The following is a 21,684-nucleotide window of genomic DNA, read 5'->3' as shown; positions in this document are numbered from 1 at the left end:
ACACGTTTTCTACTTATTGATTTCTTCAGTTTCATGAGTTACAAAAGCATAAAAAGTTATCTCACCGCACGCAATTCCCGTCCTTACTTTTTTTTTTCAGTCTTTTTTTCATAGATAGCATGCATGGCATTTGAGTACAACACACACTAAAACTCTGGTTACCATAAAGATGATATGAAAATGGTAAACGTTTGTTACGAGAGAAGCCAAAAACGTGAGTGAGGCACGCCAGCACACACTTAATGGCTTGGCTTTTTGCATATCCGACCTTATATATTGTGCTCAATAACCTTGTAAGTCTTCACTTTTCACTCATCTTTTGTTGAGAATTCTAGTGAGGAACATGGGGTTGTGGGAACATGCAAAAGCATCAGTGGCTGCAATGCTGCTACTGCTGCTGTGCTTGAATGAGATTGCACAGGTAAACTCGCAGAGGGTGCCTGCTTTGTTTGTTTTTGGAGATTCATTGGTTGAAGTTGGCAACAATAACTTCCTAAACACACTCGCAAGAGCAAATTTCTACCCCTACGGCATCGACTTCAATCAGGGTGCTACTGGTCGCTTTTCTAATGGCAGATCCCTCATTGACTTCATTGGTAAGTCCTCTTACATTACCATCATCTCTAAATCTAATTCACATCGATTAGAGATTAACACATTTCATGGTATATAAGTGAGAAATCTTACTTTATAAGCCGATTTTATAAGGTTGAGTTAGATTTAAGTTCACTTCTTAACATCATATCATAGTCATTTTGTGTTTATCATAATGATTGTTTGTTGGACTTATCAAACCACTCACTATCGGACTGTTATCGAATCACACATAATATATAATATCACGTACGAGTTAGTAGCTCGTGCCTTTGCATGAAAAGACGTTTCGTAATATATAAGTGGGTGCAACACGTTATAACCCGATTTTATGAGTTTGAGTTAAAGTTAAACTACACTTCTTAATATTATTAATGTTGACCTAGTTTACCCTTCTTTTCCTCTTTAACTCTTGCTTATTAACTTCACAGGAGAATTTCTGGGCATTCCTTCTCCTCCACCTTTTGCAGACCCCTCCACAAATGGATCAAGAATACTCAATGGTGTCAATTATGCATCAGCTGCTGGTGGTATTCTTGATGAGTCAGGGAGAAACTATGTATGCTTTCTTTGAGTTTACTGTTTACTGTATATATATCAACAGAATTTCTTTAATATATAACCACCACAAAAATCCTTATTAAATTTGCAATCTTTTCATCTATATATGCCTGGTGTCTAAAGGGTGCAGTATGATGATGGTGATGCAGGGTGATCGGTTTAGCATGAACCAGCAAATCCAGAACTTTCAGACCACTTTGAATCAGTATAGATCAATGACGAACCCTATTGCAATGGATCAGTTCTTAGCCAAGTCTATAGCAGTTGTGGTAACCGGAAACAATGACTACCTCAATAACTACCTCATGCCAGCCTTATATCGCTCCAGTTTCAATTACAGTGCCCAGCAGTTCGGCAATCTTCTTGTTAACAATTTTGGGCAACAAATTTTGGTAAATTGAATCGAACATCTCTTATATCTACTAGTGTTTGGCATGTTGAAAAATTGGTTAGTTTTGGATGAGGAATTGATTTGAAAAATGTTGCAGGCACTGCATAATCTAGGGTTAAGGAAGTTCTTTCTAGCAGGAATTGGGCCACTGGGTTGCATCCCTAATATTCGAGCGAGTGGTTTTGCCCCAGTGGGAAGATGCGTGGACTTGGTTAATCAGATAGTTGGATTCTTCAACGAAGGACTTAGATCAATGGTGGAGCAACTGAACAGAGATCATCCTGATTCTATCTTTACATACGCTAACACTTACCATGTCTTGGGCGATGTCCTAAACAACCCTGCCAGATACCGTAAGTAATATGTATTTTATATATCAGTCCACGCAAGCGGTGTTAAGTCTATGCTCCTTTTTTTCATCCATCTATATCGTCATACGAGATGACATGGATGGGTGAAAAAAGGAAAGTGATAGAAATGTTAATAAAACATTTTTCTTTATAAATACGTCAAGAATATGTGATATCTTAATTCAATAATAGATATTAGTCAGGATGATTAATATCGGATTCGGTTCATGATGTAGAGGAATGTTGTTGTTTTGCAGAGTTTGATGTTATAGATAGAGCTTGCTGTGGGGTGGGAAGGAACAGAGGACAGTTATCATGTCTGCCATTGCAATTTCCATGTCAGAACAGAAAGCAGACGGTGTTTTGGGATGCCTTCCACCCAACAGAATCCGCCATTTATGTGTTTGCTTGGAGAGCTTTTAATGGACCGCAGGATGATGTTTATCCTATTAATATCAAACAAATGGCTCTCATTTGATTCCCTCTTCATATGTATGCTCCTTCAAATCATACAAATAAAGTTATAAATTAAATGTACCAAAGCTCAATTCAAAATTCACAACCTTCAATATCATACCTCTAGAGGAGGAAGTTGCTTTCATGGTGCCTGCCTTATAACAAGTTAAAATCAAAATTAATATTTATAACTTTCATATTATCTATATTATCTATGTTTTCATTCTTTCATTACCTTTTATTTATCACTTAAGCTATTTCATTTTTTTTTTCTTACAATTTATTCGAAATTTGCTTGTTCTTACAATTTATCCGAAATTGAATGTTCTCTGTCGAATGTTTTCGTTGAATTATTTATGTTTTTTTTTATTCTCGATTATTTTTTTTAGATATTCGAGAGGATGAAGTACCTGCAAAGATACTTCAATATTCAAGTTAAATGACGTCAATTTAGATAATCTAGTTTAAGGTTCAAAATAACATTATATTTCACTAGTATGAGAGTACTCTCTTATTTATAATGTTCTAGTGGGCTTTATCTGTCAGACAGACTCAATGAGCTTTTAATCACACTTTATAACTCTTAATCGAAATTAATACTTCTAACCTGTGATGTGACGTGAACATTCTCTTTTACCAAGAGACCGCTAGACTCGGGTAATCAATCATTCAAACTTCCAATTTTCACTATATAGAAACTTTGTTAGAATTCTAGTATGATTTTATCGTCATGAAAAGCTCTGGAGGTAGTCTTCCACTTATCTCTAAACATCTAACTTATAACACCACTTTTAAAATGAAGTATTTTTAAATAATGAACTTATAATACACTAAAAACGCGTGTAACTTAGGTATGCGAAACCAAGAGTCTTTTTTCTGAAAGTAATGAAAACAAAAAATTGAAAGAAATAACAAGCTTTATTTATTTATTTATTTATTTGTAATAATTTAAATTGAGCGGCAGAAAGAAAGTATTTTCGCCGAATCGAGTATAAATATGCATTTAAAAAATTTCTTCTTCCATGACCTTAGAAGGTTTTGTTTTCTTCTTTCTATTGCTTATTCGAAAGCAACTATTTCCCATACGTAAATTACAGTGCGATTGAAAAAGTTGCAGAAAATGTTTTAGGGAAGAAGAAGAAGAAGTAATTTACGTTTGAGTGGAGAGTGGTGAGAGGTTTTGAGAATGGCTTCAGGATTTGTGAAATTGGAAAAATTGAGCAGAGTTGGAGGAGCATTTAGGTTTGGGCAATGGAATCGGCGACATTCGAAGTTGAGCTACAGAGCAGCAACAGAAAGTGAGAAAATGGAAGAAGAAGAGGTTCCCACTTCTGGAATCTCTAGACCTCTCTCTGAAATACTCAAAGAGCTCAACAAGAAAGTCCCTGATTCTCTCGTCAGAACTCGCCTCGAGAAAGATGGATTCCCCATCAGATACATTCCCTGGTTCGTTTATTCCCTAACCCTAACCCTAATCTCTGTTTTCTTCGCTTCATCCTCATCAGTATTCATTGTATTGCATTTTTTTTCCAGGCATCTTGTGAACCGCATTTTGAATTTACACGCTCCTGGTATGGTATAATATGATTTCCCCCTTTTTTGTGCTTTTAATAATTTGATGATACCTTGTTAATGCAATATCCAATGCTAGAGTGGTCTGGTGAGGTTCGGAATATCACCTATTCCGCTGATGCCAAGTCTGTCTCCGTCGTCTACCGAGTTACCCTTTATGGGACTGATGCTGAGGTACCTACTTACCACTTCACACTCTACAAAGAAAATCATTGTTCCATAGTCTACATTTCTTTTATGAAACACTTCTATTACTAAAAACAAGTAAACAAATCCCTTGTGGTGTTTTTGGTTGTGTAGAGGGAGAAGTTTGAAAGAGGAGAGAATTGATTTTGTGTGTTTGGTAGAGGGAAAGTAGTGAATGAGTGATTTGCTTCATCTACTATACTATTTCTCATGTATTTCTATTTATTTCTCTCCTTTCTTTCAAAATATTTTCTCACCTATTTCTACTCTGTTTAACCACTAAACATTTTTTTTGTCACCTATTTTCATTTCCTCTGAACCAAACACATTAGTGATTTTGTCTGTGAAGCTAAAACTGTGCCTGCTCACGTTTTCATTCTACATTGAAAACCCAACTGCACGAACCATTCTACAAATTTAGCTTTGTCCAACCAAATTTAACCTGTCCTATTTCTCATGAACCAGCTGAGCCAGTTGTCTGGTTGGATGTTCTGAACCTGTTTATCAACAATTTATCAAGAAACGGTTCAATTAATTACAATAAGAACATATTTGAAAACTGGTTTTTCCCCAGAGTGGAATGTGGAAGGTCTTTTGGGCAATTGAGCATCAATAGAGTGGATCCAATGATACAACAGAGCACTTAGATGAAAGGGCCACCATAGGGCAGTGCTGGTCACTGAGGTTCCACCTATTTCTGATGTCCGGTGTTGCCCAGCAGTGCATAACACCAATTTTCCCCGCCAGAATGTGAAAGGTCTTTGCTGTCTTGCAGCACACCATGGCCTTACTCTGTAGCCTGTTGATGCAATTTGGTATTGGTTCCTGGAATTAGAATGTGCAAAGCTTTTCGGATAACTGAATTGGTTTAGTTTTGTAAATTGTATCATTGGTTTAGATATTTTTTTTAGTTCCTAGTTTGGTTTGGTTCACAACTTTTTTGCACCTGAAACTGGCACAAAGGAGACCTAAAGAACATGTTTTATTACTCAAGAGCTAAATTTAAATTTATAGGACTGTAAATTCCCATCGCATCTTTTCCTTTTTGACTTCATTTACACACCATCAAGGTTTTAAAAAACTGGAGGTTTCATTGAGTTTGAAAATGCAAGAAATTGCAGACCAATGCAGATGTTGCAGTCTTGGCTGAGAAAAGGGCCTGCCAACCGTTTTTGTTTTAACCTTGACCATCATCGTTGATCTCATGTTTTAAACTTGCTGCTCTTTTTTTCAGTCTCTGGGTAGCTGAATTTGAACATATTGAAATAATGTCGTTATGGTCATTCTGTCAAAATGACCAGATAAACTTCAGTTGCTTGTTAGTTCCTGTTGATTCTGTCTTAAGTAAACCCCTTTTATTTCTCTAGATATTTAGGGAATCAACTGGGACTGCTTCAGTAGACGACACAAGTTATGGAGATCCTGTACAGAAGGCTGAAGCAATGGCTTTTAGGAGAGCTTGTGCACGCTTCGGGTTGGGGCTCCACCTCTATCATGAAGATTCATCATAGTCAACCGATTCTTCAGCTTCACTGTTTTCATGATGGCCATCGTTTTGTTTTTTGCTTTTAGTCGATGATAACTTAAATGAGATCATACAGCTACATTAGTACTAGAAGGGAAGCATTTTGTTGTAACTTGGTAAATGGTTCTATGTTTTGAACATCTGCAAAATTGGGAGAATTGATGTTCTATTACATATCTGATGTGGAACAGTAAAATATGTTCAAATTTTATTTGCCGTGCGATGTTCAGACTTGAAATCTTAACAATCGTGTGAGGTGCGATCCACTCCAACCAATGACCAATGACAAAATCAGAACCAGCTAATGTTATATAATAATGCATTCTTCCTGCATCTAATGATGTCACAATAAATTGGGGAAATGTGGTAGTAAAACACCACATGGCAAAGGCACTGAGATTTTAAACAGTTAAGTGAAAGAAACAGCATATTCTATGATCAAAGTACAAGAGCATAATCATGGTTGTCTATTTCTCCAACAAATCAATGAACTGAAGGTATCATCATAAAAAAGTATGTGACGATGCAACAGAAAAGTGAGGTTAAGAAGAGTGGATATACCTTTTTCCACAAGGGAATAAATTTCAACCCACAAAAAAAGCGTAGGAAAACACATCTAAACACCTTAATTTGTATTAATTTCATTCTACTGTCACCATCTTTCATTACTTTGTAATTTACAATAAACATTAAGTAGGCCAGAATCACTTGAAAATTGGCATTGTGGTTCATGGCTCTTTAAATGGGTTGGTTATGAAGATAATATGGGCCAAGTCTAGTAAAATGGCCCACCAACCCATAAAAGATGGTGGGCCGGATCACTCTGTCAGTACACTTTCTTTTTAAAAAAAAATTAGGTTAAGTATTAAAGTTTAAGATTTATACTAAATAAATTTGTAGGACTTTAATATTTTTTAAAATTATAAATAATGTTGATTGTTTTGAATTTTTTTTGGGTAGATTGTAAAAAATAGCAACACAAATTAAAGTGAATAATTTTAGTTTAACCTATTTATTTCATGATTTAAGTGAGGTTAGTTAGCATCAACTCACAAACTACGAATTAATTTATTTTAAAACTGATTATTATAATTTAAAATTTTAAAAAGATATCATTTTATTAAAACATACATATTATTAAAGTTATATATCAAACGCTATATCTAAAAATTGAAATTAATTTTATTTATATAACTTATATGTTTTTTTAATTTATTATTTTTAGTCTTTCATCTTTTTAATGAATAATGCACTCCAATGGAAGTCAATTCTATAAAATTGGGAAAAAAAAATCTCTTCTCTTATTTCTGATTTCTTATCTCTTTCATTAATTTGTATAAAATATTTGTGAAACTTTTTCTTCACAAAAACACAATTCTTGACTAACTTTATCATTAGTTTTAAAAGTAGCTTCCATAATTAAAGTTCCACGCTGCCCAGTAACATATATATAGCTTCTTCCAACCTCCTTATTATAACATATTATTTACTTAATTATATGGTCAAAATATATAATCTTTTGAAATATAATAATAAGTTACTTAGCTACCTTTATGTTTAACAATAAATAGTATGTATGAAATGTAAATGATATATGAATGTACAGAGCAAAATCAAATCATGATGTTTATGTGTTATGAATAATTATGTGATTTATTTGAGAGAGATCTGAAGAGAAGCATGAATAGAGTTATTTAGGTTGTTTGAAAAATTGAGAGAAAAGAAAAGTTAGAATAGTTGGTGTGTGCTGTAATGGGTTGGCTTGGTCTTCGGCTGTACAATTATCTCTTTTCTTTTCTTTTTCTTCTGTGGTGAGTCCTAAACCTAAAGTTGGAGACAGCTACGAGTACCCCACATCCCAATTCTCATTATCTTTTCTTCTTCTACCCTCCCAACATAAACAACACCCCTCTTTCTTCTCTTATATCACCACACTGCCATTCCCTCCATCTCTATCTCTCACCATCACCTTTCCACCATTTTCACTAATCATTTCTTCAAACACACACTCACTAACTACAAACATAATTGTTGCATTCATAACTAAACCTAACTAAATCTGTTCTCGAACGGATTAAGATTGAGAGAACTATTATCTTTCTCTTCGGTCGGTCAGTCGTTTCGTTCTGTTCATCATCTCATTGAACAACTTTCTTTTCTTCCTTTCCTGTCTTTTTCTTTGCAAACTTCCAGTTTAAATGGTGCATGCAAAAGGTACTCTGACGCTTAAGTGAGATATTGGTATTCGATGCAATTAATGCATAATGATGACGTATATTTTTTTCGAAACTTGTGATTATTTATATGATTATCACGAGTCGATCGTTGTTGAGTCGGATTGAGATTTTGAATCATAATTAAAAACGTATTACCTAATGCTTAATCACAACACCTATTAACCTTTTTTTCGAACACAATGACTTTGATGTGTTGGTTGGCATTGATCAGGTGTTGACACCTTCTACCATAGTCCAATTTCGACCGAGTAGTGACATCTTCTACCGTCGTCCAAATCCAACCAGTACAAAACCAAATTATAAAGATACCTTTAATATTTTCACCTCAATGACAGAAATTTTATGATAAATCAAACATGCTCAACTTGTTATATGTAAAAACTATGTAAAAGATCTACTAGCTAGCCCTCAACCATGTATGTCATGTGAGTATTGCAGGAAACTAATTAGATAAACTTTTAAAGTGAACAGCATGCAAGGAAGCATCCTTCTTGGGGGATTTTTTAAATTTTGTTGACGCAAAGTCGGATTTTGATTATATGGGACCACATAGTTTTGGATTGTAATGCATAAGATGAGTGGTTCTCTCTCTGTTTAGAGAGGATGTTCACACATTCACATCTATTAAGTAGGACTACTTTTTTTTTCATAATAGAGAACTATTGAGGATTTTTATATGATATTCCATTAGTAGTTGATTTTAGAATAATGTGAATTTTAACTGTCATTTCACGGACAGACAAAAAATGCAATAGATTTAAAGATTCAACTTGTTGGTAAATAAGGGTAGAAACATGTTTATTCCAGGGGATGCAATGATTCTCTCTCACTTTTTCAAAATTCTACTAGAGTCTCAAGTTTTCTCTTAATATTATATTGAGCAGCAGATTTTGTTCTCTAAACATGTTGGGTAGATTTTTTTTTGTCCAATTTAATTACTTTTAGTTTTCCATCCTTAAGGCGATTTGGATTATAAATTTAATTTAATCTCATAAAATCGACGGTTTATAAAATAAAGTTTGTACTTATTTATAGGGTGACTTGATAAATTCAAAGTTTGAAATGATTTTGATATCATATTAAGAACTGAACTTTAAGCCTAACTTAATTTCATAAAATCAATTTATATGCTGAAGTTTTAATTCACTTATATATTATAAAATACTATAATTTCTAGTGGACGTGAGAACTTCAAAACTTACCTATAAATATATTGATTTGAAGAAAAAAATTGTGGCATATATGTGACTAAGAAGGGAAAGGGTTTGAAAGATTGTTATGTAAAGGTATATAGGTTGTGGTTGTAAGAGATGCATGGTAGTGGCAACAGATGGAGGTAGTTCCCCCATTCCCATACGCATGGAATCTAGGTCCATGTGAGCTGTGAGGTGGGCCTAAGTCACACTCGACCAAACATCAAACAAAAATGTTTCTCATAGGTTACTCATGCATCCTTGCACCATCAGAGTGCACTGTAATTAATGTGCATCACTTTTTTTTTTTGGTAAAACTGATTATTAATAAATAAAAATATGTTAAGCTGAAATAATAATGTTTCAAACAAAATATTGGGTAAAGACGGTGTTAAACCTAGAACATTCAAAGTAGTTAAAGATGAGCGTATCATTTACCAGTATGTATCAGATGATCTTTTTGTGGAGTGTTTCTGGTATATATGGACCAAATCCTAACTTTTCCGCCAATGGTTATGATTTCATCATAATTGAATAATTAAGACTAATTAAGATCTCTTAACTTGTGCTATAATAGTATTACGTTAGATACAATAATCGAGAAATGACTCATAACTATCAGATCAAACTCATAACTCTGCATGCCTCCAGCTTCAATCAATAAAACTTTAACACGGATGAATATAGAAAAACGAACCATATATCACATATCATCGGATCAGGCTCATAACCCTACAAATAATAATAAGAATACATTAGTAATTGTGATTGGGGTGTTGTATATTTGAGCCTTGGATATGGAGAGATTAAACATTCTTGATGTTTGAGGAAGAAGATGAGAAAAAATGAGATGGTGGAAGGAGAAATAATGATGAGCAGTGCATAAAGAGGTTTTATTAAAATGGGTGTCTGAGTGCAACTATTCCTCTTTAATTTATGCTACTTAATGTACTTTAATTCATACAACTTGTCAGTCACATATGTGCTCCACAAGCTAAACAATATCACATACACTTTTCTAACACACCTTCACAAATTTACCCTTATAATTCACCCTCTATTTACTGCACACAACTTTATATCATCAAATATTCAAGAAGAATTTCAATAACACTCTACTTTAACACATTTTTTTTAATATATACTCTCTTTTATTTGTTCAAAATTATTAAAAATGAAACAATAATCTCATATAGTAAGTTAGAGAATATGTTATTACATTACAATAAAATCATTAAATAATAATTAAATTTAGAGATTAAAAATAATTAATTACTAAATTAGATATTACTTTAAAGACAAAATATTATTGATATCTAATATGATTTCTATTATTTATAAAATATTATAAATTAGTATTTAAATTAGCTATCAAATTTTTAATTACTAATATTTTAGATTCTAAATTAATCTTTAAAAGACCAATAGAGAATAATTTAGAACATAAGTAGTTAGTAGTTAAAAATTTGATAGCTAATAGTTAGAAACGAATTTAAAAACCATTTTATCAATTTTTATTAATAATAGAAATTATTTTAAATACCAATATATTTTAATATATTAACTAATTTTTCTAATTTATAAAATTAGTTTTTATTTAATGATTTTGTTGTATTATTTAAATTTAAGAATTCTTATATTTTTTTTTACCAATACAATAATTCTTATTATTTACTTCAAATATTTAATTTTTTTAATTGTTTTAATATCTTACATTCTCGCTATTGTTTTTACTGAAATAGAACACATTTCAGAAGTTTACGATAATTTACAAAACAGGTTGAACCAACTCAATTAGATATTGACATTATATATTATTTATTTTATACATTAACAAAAAATTAAAATGTGCATGTATAGATTCATACGAATATAGTAAGCATTATATTTATATGCAATGTAACCAAAAATTTGTATAAAGCAAGGCATTTTCCTTAAGACTGTTACTAATTAAAAGTGATTGGCATAATTAAGCTTTTACCGTTGATTAACCACAATTATCCGTTTGATGCGAGATTGGGTAGCACGCGTGTTTCAAAATTCCGACACAATGAAAACATATGTAATGTTGTCATGCTCAAAGTCACTTCATCAAACAATCTAAAAATTTATACAATAATTTTAAATATTAATTATTTTAAATATTTAAAAAATTAATGTATTTTTTTTTTAAATTGTATTAGAATCGTGTTAGAATAATCAGAAATCTAATAAATATTTTTTAAATTTGACATTTCACCGTCCTATAAGTGTTATGTTCAATACGTATATCCAACACGAACATATCATTTAAAAAACATGTATCATTTAAAAAGCGTGTATAAAATCTCGTAAAACATAACTTACCAAAATCATACTTGCAGACAAATAGTTCACTTAATTAGTAGAAGAAACTAGTTTCTTCCAATAACTAACTACAAAAATAAATAATTAGTGTACTTGTTCTATAAATTGTATTTTACTCCTAGAAATAACATTACAAACTATATTATTTCTTTTAACATAATTTATAAAAAATAATTTCTCTTCTTCATTTTAATTTTCTAATGATTATCCTCTCTGAAATAATTATACTTTCCAAAGTCACTAATAACCATACACTATTTATTATTTACAACCACTTCTCATTCTATATTTTTTACTTATTTTTAAAAATACAATAAGACACTGCGTTATTTTTTTTATACCTCTTGTGATTTTTTTATCACGTTTCTGGTTCTTTGAGCGTCGTGTAAGACTTTTCTTCTTATTAACTTTTTATTCAATCGTGATCCTAAATCCTAAATTCTTTAATTTATATTTGAGTTTAATTGTTTCAAAGGGATATTTTTTTTTTAACATTTATTTTTTCATTCACAAAATTCAAACTTCATTTCGCTTCAGTTCATAAAAGTCGGCCTCCTTTAACATTAGTCAAAATAAATATAGCATATTTTTTAATTATTATAATTTTCTCAATTTCTTTTCAAGTGTCACATTTAAAAAAAAATCATTTTTAAAGTTGAAAATAAAATTACTTACTTTTATCATTCATAATTTTACTATTATATATATATATATTAATATAAAAATAAAAGAATAAAATAAAATTCTTATAATTTTTTATTAATATCAAGATTTTTTTTTATATCCATTTACTTCTTTGAAATGGCCTAAAAGGACATTTTAAAAAAGAACTAAAGGAGTATTTAAAAATATTTAAATGATCCACTATAAATTTTTAATTCAGAGTGAAGTGACATTTGTAAGATAAAAAGAATACTTTATTTTTATTTGAATTGAAATGTCTTTTTTATTGAGTTGAGATGTCTTTTTCTGTAAGCTTTAGAGCAGTAAGTGAAGTTGGTTGTGAAATACTCTTACGTATTTTGCTTATTTACATTATTATCCTTAGTAAAGTACGGAATACAGTTTTAATACTTAATTACTATATTATTGACGGCTGAATATAATCTCCCTTATTATTTTTGCAATTAATTTATTTATGAAGTTTGTATCTTAAATAATATGTGCAGTATCGGATTTCGATATTTGTATACCAAATTCGTAGAATATGTATTTACGAAGGATTCAACTAAAATATAAAATATTTATTAAATTTTTGATAATTTTAATACAGTTATAACATAATTTTAAAAAAATTAATATTTTTTTAAAATTAAAATTTATTATAGAAACTTTTGAATCATATGTTTTGGGTCATGTGTCTGGTCATTTATGGATCGTTTCTCGTAGGAGTACAAATCAAGATATCTCAATCAATCAAACTTAATCATCCTTAATGATTCAATTAAGACATAATCATGACTAAAAGTGAAGAGGTTACAATTCAATCTGTATATATATATACCTGATTATGCTATACAGAAAGACATCTAATAAACAACACAGAGAGTACTATCAACTCCTATTTCATATTATACTCATTATATTTATGCTCTTACTGACTTGAGCGTCGGAGTATCATTGTAGGAGGAGTCCCTCTCATTTCCAGAAGGTCTTGTTCATCCAGATTCCGTCCGACCTTATGTTTGGTTAGAACAATAAGAGAAACATATTTTTGTTAAAAAAATTTAAATATATTTATATACATAATTTTTATTGTAAATTTTTATAATTTTAATTTTAAAATTTTTACGTATATCTTAAATCCATATCATATCTCAATGTCTATACTACATTAAAATTCATATATTAATTTAAAAAAAATGCAAATAGCGTTAATAAAAAATGATCGACGTGGAAAGGCAAGTATACGCGTGTTTTGTGAATGACAGGCCGCCATTGGAGAGTTGACCGTTGACTTCCCTCCAAAACACTGTTGGCGCCATTTTCCGTTCCGTTTGGAGGCAGTGCGGTTCAAAATGTAGGTGGTGGAGGGGCAAATAGGTAATTTATGGAAGATAAGAGGCTAATAATGTACCCCACACCACACCTCATGTCTCCTCAAAATAATAGAAAGTGCAAAGACGAAGGAACATAATAATAGTTGCTGCATCATCCACTCCCACGCCCCCATCATTGCGCGTGGACACAACACACACACTTATTCACACCCACCGGTTCGCTTCTCCTCCAAACCCGGTCTGCCTCTCTCACTCGACCGCTCCTTCTTCATTCTTCGCCAAACCCAGAGACAAACCTAAATTACCAAAACCTCCTTCTTTTTTCTATTTTTCTATTTTTATTTTTCAAGAAAAATACTAATATATATTGAAACCAAAAGTTTTGTTAAATTTCTCCTTCCATTTATAGAGATTAAAACTCACCCAAAATATGTATATTTCTACAAATTTTATTTGTTAGTAAATAAGATGTTAGAAAGAGAGTGTCAAAAATATTGTTTTAATTTTTCTTGGTAATAAAGTTGCTTGTGTCATTTTATATATACACAAAAAATTTAAAACAACCTACAATTTTTTTTTTTTTTTATATTTATCATTCTACTATTAAATCTTATACAATATCCTAAATATATTTGTAATTAGGTTTAAAATGGTAATAACCCAATTTAGTACATTTTTATTATGTTGATTTATGCACTTTTGAATTATAATAAAACATTCCTTTAAATGAGTAAGCTTGGTAGAATAACAAAAAATTGTGTAAAATATATTGATTGAATTGTTAAAGAGTTAGTAAGTGGTATAAATAAAATAAAATGCATGGCACATAATTAATATAATGATAAATATAATTAAATGCATAAGAGGTAATGGATGGAAGGAGAAGAAGCATAGGGTTTGAGATTTGATATTCTTAAAGAAGAGAAAAGAAAATTGAGATTGAATAATGGAAGAAGGTGGGGGCTGTTCTGTATATAATTCATGTCCTTATTATGTGAGGCCCTTTCCTCTTTTTCCAACTTTTGCTTTCTCTCTCTCTCTCTCTGACCTAATTCTCTCTCTTCTCTTCTCTTCTCTTCCATTCTCTTCTCCACCAAGCACCACCACAACCTACACAACATCCATTTCTCATCTTCTCACCTAGATCTCTTTCTCTATACACTCATTGTTTGACAAAAACACAAAATAACAGTGGGAAGTTTTGTCATAGCTCACCTGACTCTAGCTAGTGGATAATAAGATTTTAAGATCAGTCACCACAACAAGAGAGAGGATTTAACTGTTTCCATTGCTTCTCTGGATCCACAAAGTTCAACATGACTCCAGTTAATTTGGCAGGCCAGTTTGGTGACACCACATACACTAAGGTCTTTGTTGGAGGCTTGGCCTGGGAGACTCAAAAGGAGACCATGAAGAAGTATTTTGAGCAATTTGGTGAGATCTTGGAGGCTGTTGTCATCACTGACAAAGCCACTGGAAGATCTAAAGGCTATGGATTTGTATGTTCTTATCTCTTTATCTCTTTTTCTTATATATCTTTTTCTTATACCTAATTCAGTATACAACCTTTGATAATATCGTTTCATAAACTGATGCAAGTTTTAGGCAGAAAAAAATTGAGTTGTAGAAGTTGTCCATATATCACTTCTTATCATTATATACCAGTAATCACCTAGATCTCAACTCTAGATGAAGCAATATACTATATCACATGTTCTCTTTTACAAGGAGAACTTCTTTTATCAATTTCATCTTCCTTAATTTTCATTCTCTTTGCTGACTGTGATCGAGTTCATGTTCATTATTTCCATTTCAGGTTACATTTCGCGAACCAGAAGCTGCCATGAGAGCTTGTGTAGATGCTGCCCCTGTAATCGATGGTAGGAGAGCTAACTGCAACCTTGCTTCTTTGGGAGTCCAGAGATCTAAGCCTTCAACCCCAAAGCATGGTTCGTATAGATAAATCTACATCTCTTTTCTTCTCTATCATCTAATAATCTCATCTGATCTGAGTTCTTATCTGAATTAAGGTCTCATGAGATGATGCACATAAGATATCCCATGAGTTGCATAAAATCTTCTACTTTTAGTCTGTCACTGTTGAAAGATGCTAGCTCTCACATTTCTCAAACCATTCTCATCGATATACCCCACGCAGAAGCTCGTTAATGGATATTCCTCCCGAAAATTATTAGTGTGTTTGAGTGAAATCCAAGTCATGATATCTGTGTCGAAATATTCTTTGATAAAAATGGAAGACAACACAGCTAAATGACAGCTAAGATTGAATATTCTTCCAGAGTGGAAAGTTCTATTGTGTTTTATCCAAGAGGGTGTTTTATTTCATGCATGTTTTGGGAAACAAATGCAAGAAAACATGTCCCTATGAAAGCATCTGTTCCCTTTAGTTATTTTTCATCACTGCAATACAACCTAATCTACTATACTATACTATACTATACTATACATGTTCTTATACATACAGTTATACATACGTATACGTATAGTAACATAATTCTGATGACATATATATGTATATATTGAAGTGAAGCATGTTTATGAATTAGTAAAGAAATGAGATGTGTTATTGCAGGAGGAGGAGGAGGGAGGAACTTGAGAGTAATGGGTTCTTTTCAGACAGGATTTGGAGGAGGAGTGGGATCAGCTTTTCCTTCAGCAGCAACCTTCCCTCATTATGCCATCCAGCAAGGGATACCTTATAATGTTTATGGGTATGAATCTACTTTTGCTCTTTATAGCAGCAGCATGCTACTTCTTTCTCTCTCTCTCCAATGTGGGATCATGGCACGTGCATGCCAACTCATTCACAACGAAACCACCCTAACATATTCATCTCTATTCTTTTCACATCATACCTAAGACTAGAGAGAGATTTTGTGTCAACTCTCTCTCTTGTGCTCTTCTGCTAGGGCCAAACAAAAAGGACTGTGCACATCTGTAAATCATGTTTCGCGTCCTTTGACCTTTATCTACTTTGAATTCTCCAGATTTAATGTATGACCAAGGTCGAGTACTAGGTGGTGGAGTACTAGGTGGTGCTGCATGTAAACTCCACATGCACCATGGCTCCACATTCTCCAATCACCACAACCACAGTTTTATATCATAAATATATATAATAAATGATAAATTTATAATTAAATTATATAAAAAAATATTAAAATAATAATATTAAGGATAAATAGGGTTGTTAATATATTATTACCTTCTCTTATTCATGCACCATCTCTCTTATGCTTCAGATTCTAACTAACCCTTTCTCTTTGGTTATTATTTTATCCTTATTTTCAGGTACTCTCCTTACTCACCGGATTACACTTACCCTACGGTTTGTACAGTTCACTTTCACTTTCACTTTTTTTACTTAGGATGCGTTTTCATGCGTAGCTTTTAGGACATACAACCTTTTCACCCTCAAATCAAACTATTAACTTTCTCTCTCTTCTTTTTAGACCTAAATAATAATAGATTAAGAATTTCAATTTTTTTTTATATAATTATATTATAACTTTTAATATTATTATTTTAATAAGTTGTATAGTATTTTAAGAATTGTTAAATTATCATTATCCTTTAACACTGCATTCAAATATATTTAGATTTCTAATCACAAAAGTAAATATCCTCTTAACTAGTATCAACAAAACCCATAAGATCCATTCCATTTTTCGTGTTGCGAGTATAATGAGTTTATTAGTATTATGAAAACGATGAAATATGCATACGTTTGTGTCATATAACGATAAAGTTATTTTTTATGAACTAAAAAAATTAAATTTGATTATAAATAATAAAAACTAAATAGCGTGAGTCGCATAATAAATTAAAGTAATCCGTGATTATAAGAAATAAAATAATTTTGTGTTTACATAATTTCATAAATATATACATCAATGTTGACAACTTACTCTATTATATAATTTGTGATTCATTATATGAAAAAAAATATTTTTATTATTTTATGTAAAAATTGAAATTTAATATAAGTTGTTAATATATCACTATGTATAATAAACAAAATGAATGAATCAATGGATGAAAGGAAGTAAAAAGAAGAGAGTAAGTAATGGGGGTAGGGTGATAATTGTGTTGGAGGTTTCACTATTTATGTGGGGATGAAGTTTTTGTTGGACAACACATAATTGTACCCTACAAAATGCGGAAATGAGGGTGTAAGCGCATGCATACGCAGTGTTTGTATAATTGATTCCTTCCCTTGGGAGAAGCAAACCAGTAATGAGTGGATAGGTTCAGTCAAAGTGTTACCTGTGCTGTCTTTTCCCCGCCAATATTTTTTCTTTTCCTTCAAACACCACCTCAAACTCAAAAGCGGCTTTGTGGTCCTTTTCTCAGTCATGTGCTATGCATACTTTCACACTCTTCTAAATTCAACTGCTTCTGCACTGCACACTCAATTTTTTTAATCAAAACCCTTCCTCTTGCAAATGCTAGTGGTCCATCTTTTGATATTAAATAGATTAATTTAATAGGATCACAGTGAATGCTTGTTGAAAATTTAGAATAATACTGGTATGAAAAATGAGAAATGGAATGCATTGTGCAGAGCTACTATGGTGTGTATGGAGGAGCAACAGCTCAGTACCCAGTTTATGGAAGCGGGCCAGGAGGGATGATGACGGGTGCTGCAGCTTTCTATCCGTATCTGCAGTACGGAGGAGAAGGGAGTGGCGGCGGCGGCACAAGCGGTGGCTATAGTTCCGGGCAGGGTTACGGCGTGAACTATGCCCCTCACCTGTTTCAGTATTCTCCGATTGCTTCCACTGCAGCAGGTGCCTATGCCCAGCACTATGGAACACCCATGTCTCTTGCTCCTTCCCCTGCCTTGCAATCAGGTTTGGTTTCTGCTCCTTTTCTTCCATTGCCATTCCCATTCATCACTGATTAATGGGGCGCTAACATCTTTGACAGTGTGTTTCGCTGTGCCGCAGGCGTGACCATGTCCCTTCAAGCTCCAATTCCTCATCGCTAGAGACTCATCTCAAACTAGCTATGTCAAAACTTCCCAGTTGCTTCTTGAAGTCTCTCGTCATCATCATCATCATCATCATCATCATCATCAACCTTTGCCCTGACCATGGTGCTCTGTCTCACACACACCCACTCTTTCACTAACACAATGCAAAGTCCATCGATGGCATTTGGGCTTTTCCAGCATTATAAGAAGCCCCCCATAGGGGCTAAAATGTTCCTCCACATGTGGAGAGTCATGCATTTCTTTTTCTCAAAAAAATGTTGCATCTTGAATGAAGGGTTCCCTGAGGAGAACCGCAGAACCAACAGGAGGTGGCTACAGGAAATAGCTGGCTCACTTGTTGGAAAAAAAGAATAGCAAAGCTTGGCCCTGGAAAGGCCAAGCCAAAAGAACCGTCTTCTTAACTTGGACCCAAGGGGGGCTAAGTAAAAGTGTAGAATGGTTTGAAAAATTGTAAATGGGAGCTTGCAGATAGGTAGCTCATCAACTAGAAATGAAGTTAGTTCTGCAAAAATAGGTATTCCCTCCAATCACTGCTAATCACCTCTGCATGAAGAGGAGTTTTTAGCAATCATGGACATTGGATGTCCCAGCTTTTTTGTATGGTAACATCTAGCTAGTCTTAGGCATTAGTGTTAGGATCAGTCATGTCTTTATAAATATGCTTTATCAATTTTCTCAAAAAGAGTTTTAACCAACCAATCAATTCACAATCTTCCCTTTTGGTAAGGGGAGAGAATATCTAACTACTGTTTTTTCTCTTTCTGGTTTTTCCTGTAAATTGAATGTGGCTAAACTATGGAGTTTAAGCCCAATCCACTAATCCTTAGGAGGGATAGTGTTTTATTTTCCCACTTAGCATAAGTAGTAGATTTCATCATCATGTTGAGAACTTCATCAATGGATGCAGAACTCAAAACACTTGCATGTAACCCTGGGAGATATTTTGGTTCCCTCGGGTACTTCACTTACTCACCAACCATGGTTAGGACATAGGTGAATCTCCTCACTCTCTGTCTCTCTCTCTTTCTCTCTTCTCCCTGCTTTTCTATCTGAGATGGACCTTCATACTCTCTCTATTAATTATATGTTTAAGCCTATATGGTTTGGATTGTAATTAGGAATACTAAAGTAGGAGGATTTCATTCTCTATCCATGGTGGATCAGAATGGATTTGCTACTCATTTTACTATGTCTTTAATTTCATATTATGCTTGCTTCTGTTCAACCTATGTCAAGATAAGCAGATCAACTTAATTCTTCCACCATATCTTCAATCAAACATATTTTATTTATTATATGCTATCTCTGATTTTGTGCTAAATGTAAGGTTAACACATAGCTCTTATTTATTAAATCTTGTTGTAATCCACTTCAACCTCAAAACTAGTTTTTATTTTCATACCCCACACAGCATAAACAAACCTTTCAAGACCCTCGTAGTTCATCAAAACGCCTTTGCATACTACTGAGAGACTTCTTTTTGCTATTATAGATCCATGCTTTAGATCATCTAAAGCACACTTGTATGTTATTATGTATTATAAATTAATTTAACAAATAGTACTTCAGAATTTTTTATATCGAATTATTGAAATTTAATAGTTCTAATGTTGTCATGTCCACTGTATAAGGTCATATTTCATGGAACTTGTAATTTATTCTGTAATAGATATTAGAAGGATGTGTTGCTTCAATTCTATATTCTTTTTCAAGATAATTTCTTACATCATATGAATTCTAAAGATCTTAACGTGTAATTAATTCCTTGATGATCAAATTAAAGTCCTTCCATAAAACCTCAGAATTCTTACCATCAGAAATTGTTCCCCAAAAAATCTGAAGCATTGGGTGATATGATCTAAATAAAAAGTTGGGGTATTTTGCAATTGGATTCAGTTTCAAGATTATTGTTGTTTGAGTTAACCTGGTTTGTATTTACGACAATTCTTGATGGATGTTTACATGTATTGACGTGAGCCCAAGATGTGACAAATTACACATTATGCGTTAGTAAACGTTACTTCTTAAGCTATGATTGTAATTATGGTAGCATATTAGTGAAATTGTCAAGAATAGATAGGGATTGACTTTATCAAAGTTATCATTTGCCTATAGTGATGCTATATTTGATCTTAAAATCTTAATAATGTTACCTTATAATAATAAACTTCAGTTTAGAATAAAAATACAAAATAAGAAGATATTATAAAAAAAAAAAATCCCAAATTGGTGACTTGGGAATAAAAAATATGGAAGGAACTATTAATGGGTTTTAATTAGACAATAATTGTGAGCACAAAGAATGTGTTAAATTCAAAAAACAAGTTTTATGGTACTATAGTATTACAACCTGTTGGATGAGCTCATAAAATACAAGCTCGTGAAAATATGTTTTAATTGGATAATTAAAACAATTGTAATGATTTATGATATGTTCAAAATTATCCCAATTAAACTTTTTTTCTCTAAATATCTTTATTTAGAAATGTATTTGTTGAAGATTTTACATCAATCAAAATTAAGATATTTTAAATTTTATTTTATAAATTAATTTTATAAGATTGATTTAAACTTAAAATTATTTTTTAATATTAAATTAGAGTTATTTAACAAGAATTTATTAGGCTCTCGTAACCTCATTTAAAATACACAATAGTAATGCAAAATGTGAAGATATTAAGTTTTGTCACAAAAGAAAGAAAATGATAAGTATGAGTCACTTTATCATTGGATTCTGATAAGAAAAACTAATAATTTTTCTATTATCATTGGATTCTGATGAAGAAAAAGTATTAATTTTTTCTAAACCCAGCTCTGAATACACAGTACGTAGTAGTACAAATAAAAGCGGCAAAGGCCTGCTTTTATACTCACATAGGGATAGGCATAAGCATATTCTGTTGTGTTTCACAAAGTAATTCACTAAATAATAACAAGACACCAGTTTTCGGAGAATCCAACAGATGTTGTCTAGTTTTTTTCCCCTTCTTGCTCTCTACTTTCATGCTTATTTTTCTACTCTCAACTCTTCATTATTTTCTCAACCAACAGGTTAATTAATACCCTCATGATTTTCTCTATGCATTTGGTCATTTTCATAACATTAATGATATTTTTACAACTTGCTCTAAATGTATAACATGTGATAACACGAAGAAAGATTATTTTCGTCATTTCGTAAACTGGTGTAAGTTTTAGACAGAAAAATGAAGTTGTAAACTAATGCAAGTTGAGTCAGAAATGCTCTGAACACTAT

General features: G+C 32.2%; 3 protein-coding genes across 6 annotated transcripts; all 3 read left to right on the top strand.

Annotated features, from left to right (window-relative positions):
- The first annotated feature begins 309 nt into the window (after positions 1 to 309).
- Positions 310 to 2,470, top strand: LOC137822413 (GDSL esterase/lipase At1g71250). Its single transcript, XM_068627302.1, has 5 exons — positions 310 to 596; positions 1,026 to 1,153; positions 1,305 to 1,547; positions 1,644 to 1,899; positions 2,154 to 2,470. Exons 1-5 carry the CDS (start codon positions 344 to 346, stop codon positions 2,372 to 2,374), a joined length of 1,101 nt encoding a protein of 366 aa, XP_068483403.1. The 5' UTR covers positions 310 to 343; the 3' UTR covers positions 2,375 to 2,470.
- An 866-nt stretch (positions 2,471 to 3,336) lies between these two features.
- Positions 3,337 to 5,882, top strand: LOC137829177 (DNA repair RAD52-like protein 1, mitochondrial). Of its 3 annotated transcripts, none has more exons than XM_068635973.1 (4): positions 3,337 to 3,798; positions 3,886 to 3,923; positions 4,004 to 4,098; positions 5,478 to 5,882. In XM_068635973.1, the coding sequence occupies exons 1-4, from the start codon at positions 3,539 to 3,541 to the stop codon at positions 5,619 to 5,621; spliced, it is 537 nt and encodes a 178-aa protein (XP_068492074.1). In that variant the 5' UTR covers positions 3,337 to 3,538; the 3' UTR covers positions 5,622 to 5,882. The 3 variants fall into 3 exon arrangements, with proteins under 3 accessions (XP_068492074.1, XP_068492079.1, XP_068492076.1); XM_068635978.1 differs by having other exon boundaries at positions 3,374 to 3,798; positions 3,886 to 3,928; XM_068635975.1 differs by lacking the exon at positions 5,478 to 5,882 and adding an exon at positions 4,685 to 5,137 and having other exon boundaries at positions 3,374 to 3,798.
- Positions 5,883 to 14,282: 8,400 nt separating this feature from the next.
- Positions 14,283 to 19,653, top strand: LOC137822955 (uncharacterized). 2 transcript variants are annotated; one of them, XM_068628101.1, is made up of 6 exons: positions 14,283 to 14,910; positions 15,228 to 15,360; positions 16,005 to 16,143; positions 16,724 to 16,760; positions 17,997 to 18,285; positions 18,362 to 19,653. In XM_068628101.1, the coding sequence occupies exons 1-6, from the start codon at positions 14,728 to 14,730 to the stop codon at positions 18,385 to 18,387; spliced, it is 807 nt and encodes a 268-aa protein (XP_068484202.1). In that variant the 5' UTR covers positions 14,283 to 14,727; the 3' UTR covers positions 18,388 to 19,653. The 2 variants fall into 2 exon arrangements, with proteins under 2 accessions (XP_068484202.1, XP_068484131.1); XM_068628030.1 differs by having other exon boundaries at positions 14,287 to 14,910; positions 18,382 to 19,653.
- The last annotated feature ends 2,031 nt before the right edge of the window (positions 19,654 to 21,684 follow it).

This window comes from Phaseolus vulgaris, chromosome 11, assembly GCF_000499845.2.
Source record: "Phaseolus vulgaris cultivar G19833 chromosome 11, P. vulgaris v2.0, whole genome shotgun sequence".
NCBI classification, from domain to species: domain Eukaryota; kingdom Viridiplantae; phylum Streptophyta; class Magnoliopsida; order Fabales; family Fabaceae; genus Phaseolus; species Phaseolus vulgaris.
Note: the sequence above shows the minus strand (reverse complement) of the source record. Positions and strands in the feature narration are given on the sequence as shown.

What these genes read in the sequence shown, in the direction of transcription:
- LOC137822413 (XM_068627302.1), top strand. Translation starts at nt 344, where the DNA reads ATGGGGTTGTGGGAACATGCAAAAGCATCAGTGGCTGCAATGCTGCTA. An exon ending in ATGAGTCAGGGAGAAACTAT is followed by an intron (nt 1,154 to 1,304) that starts GTATGCTTTCTT and finishes ATGGTGATGCAG; the next exon opens with GGTGATCGGTTTAGCATGAA. An exon ending in ATTTTGGGCAACAAATTTTG is followed by an intron (nt 1,548 to 1,643) that starts GTAAATTGAATC and finishes AAAATGTTGCAG; the next exon opens with GCACTGCATAATCTAGGGTT.
- LOC137829177 (XM_068635973.1), top strand. Translation starts at nt 3,539, where the DNA reads ATGGCTTCAGGATTTGTGAAATTGGAAAAATTGAGCAGAGTTGGAGGA. An exon ending in CCCATCAGATACATTCCCTG is followed by an intron (nt 3,799 to 3,885) that starts GTTCGTTTATTC and finishes TTTTTTTTCCAG; the next exon opens with GCATCTTGTGAACCGCATTT. An exon ending in TTTATGGGACTGATGCTGAG is followed by an intron (nt 4,099 to 5,477) that starts GTACCTACTTAC and finishes TTATTTCTCTAG; the next exon opens with ATATTTAGGGAATCAACTGG.
- LOC137822955 (XM_068628030.1), top strand. Translation starts at nt 14,728, where the DNA reads ATGACTCCAGTTAATTTGGCAGGCCAGTTTGGTGACACCACATACACT. An exon ending in ATACCTTATAATGTTTATGG is followed by an intron (nt 16,144 to 16,723) that starts GTATGAATCTAC and finishes CCTTATTTTCAG; the next exon opens with GTACTCTCCTTACTCACCGG. An exon ending in TTCCCCTGCCTTGCAATCAG is followed by an intron (nt 18,286 to 18,381) that starts GTTTGGTTTCTG and finishes GCTGTGCCGCAG; the next exon opens with GCGTGACCATGTCCCTTCAA.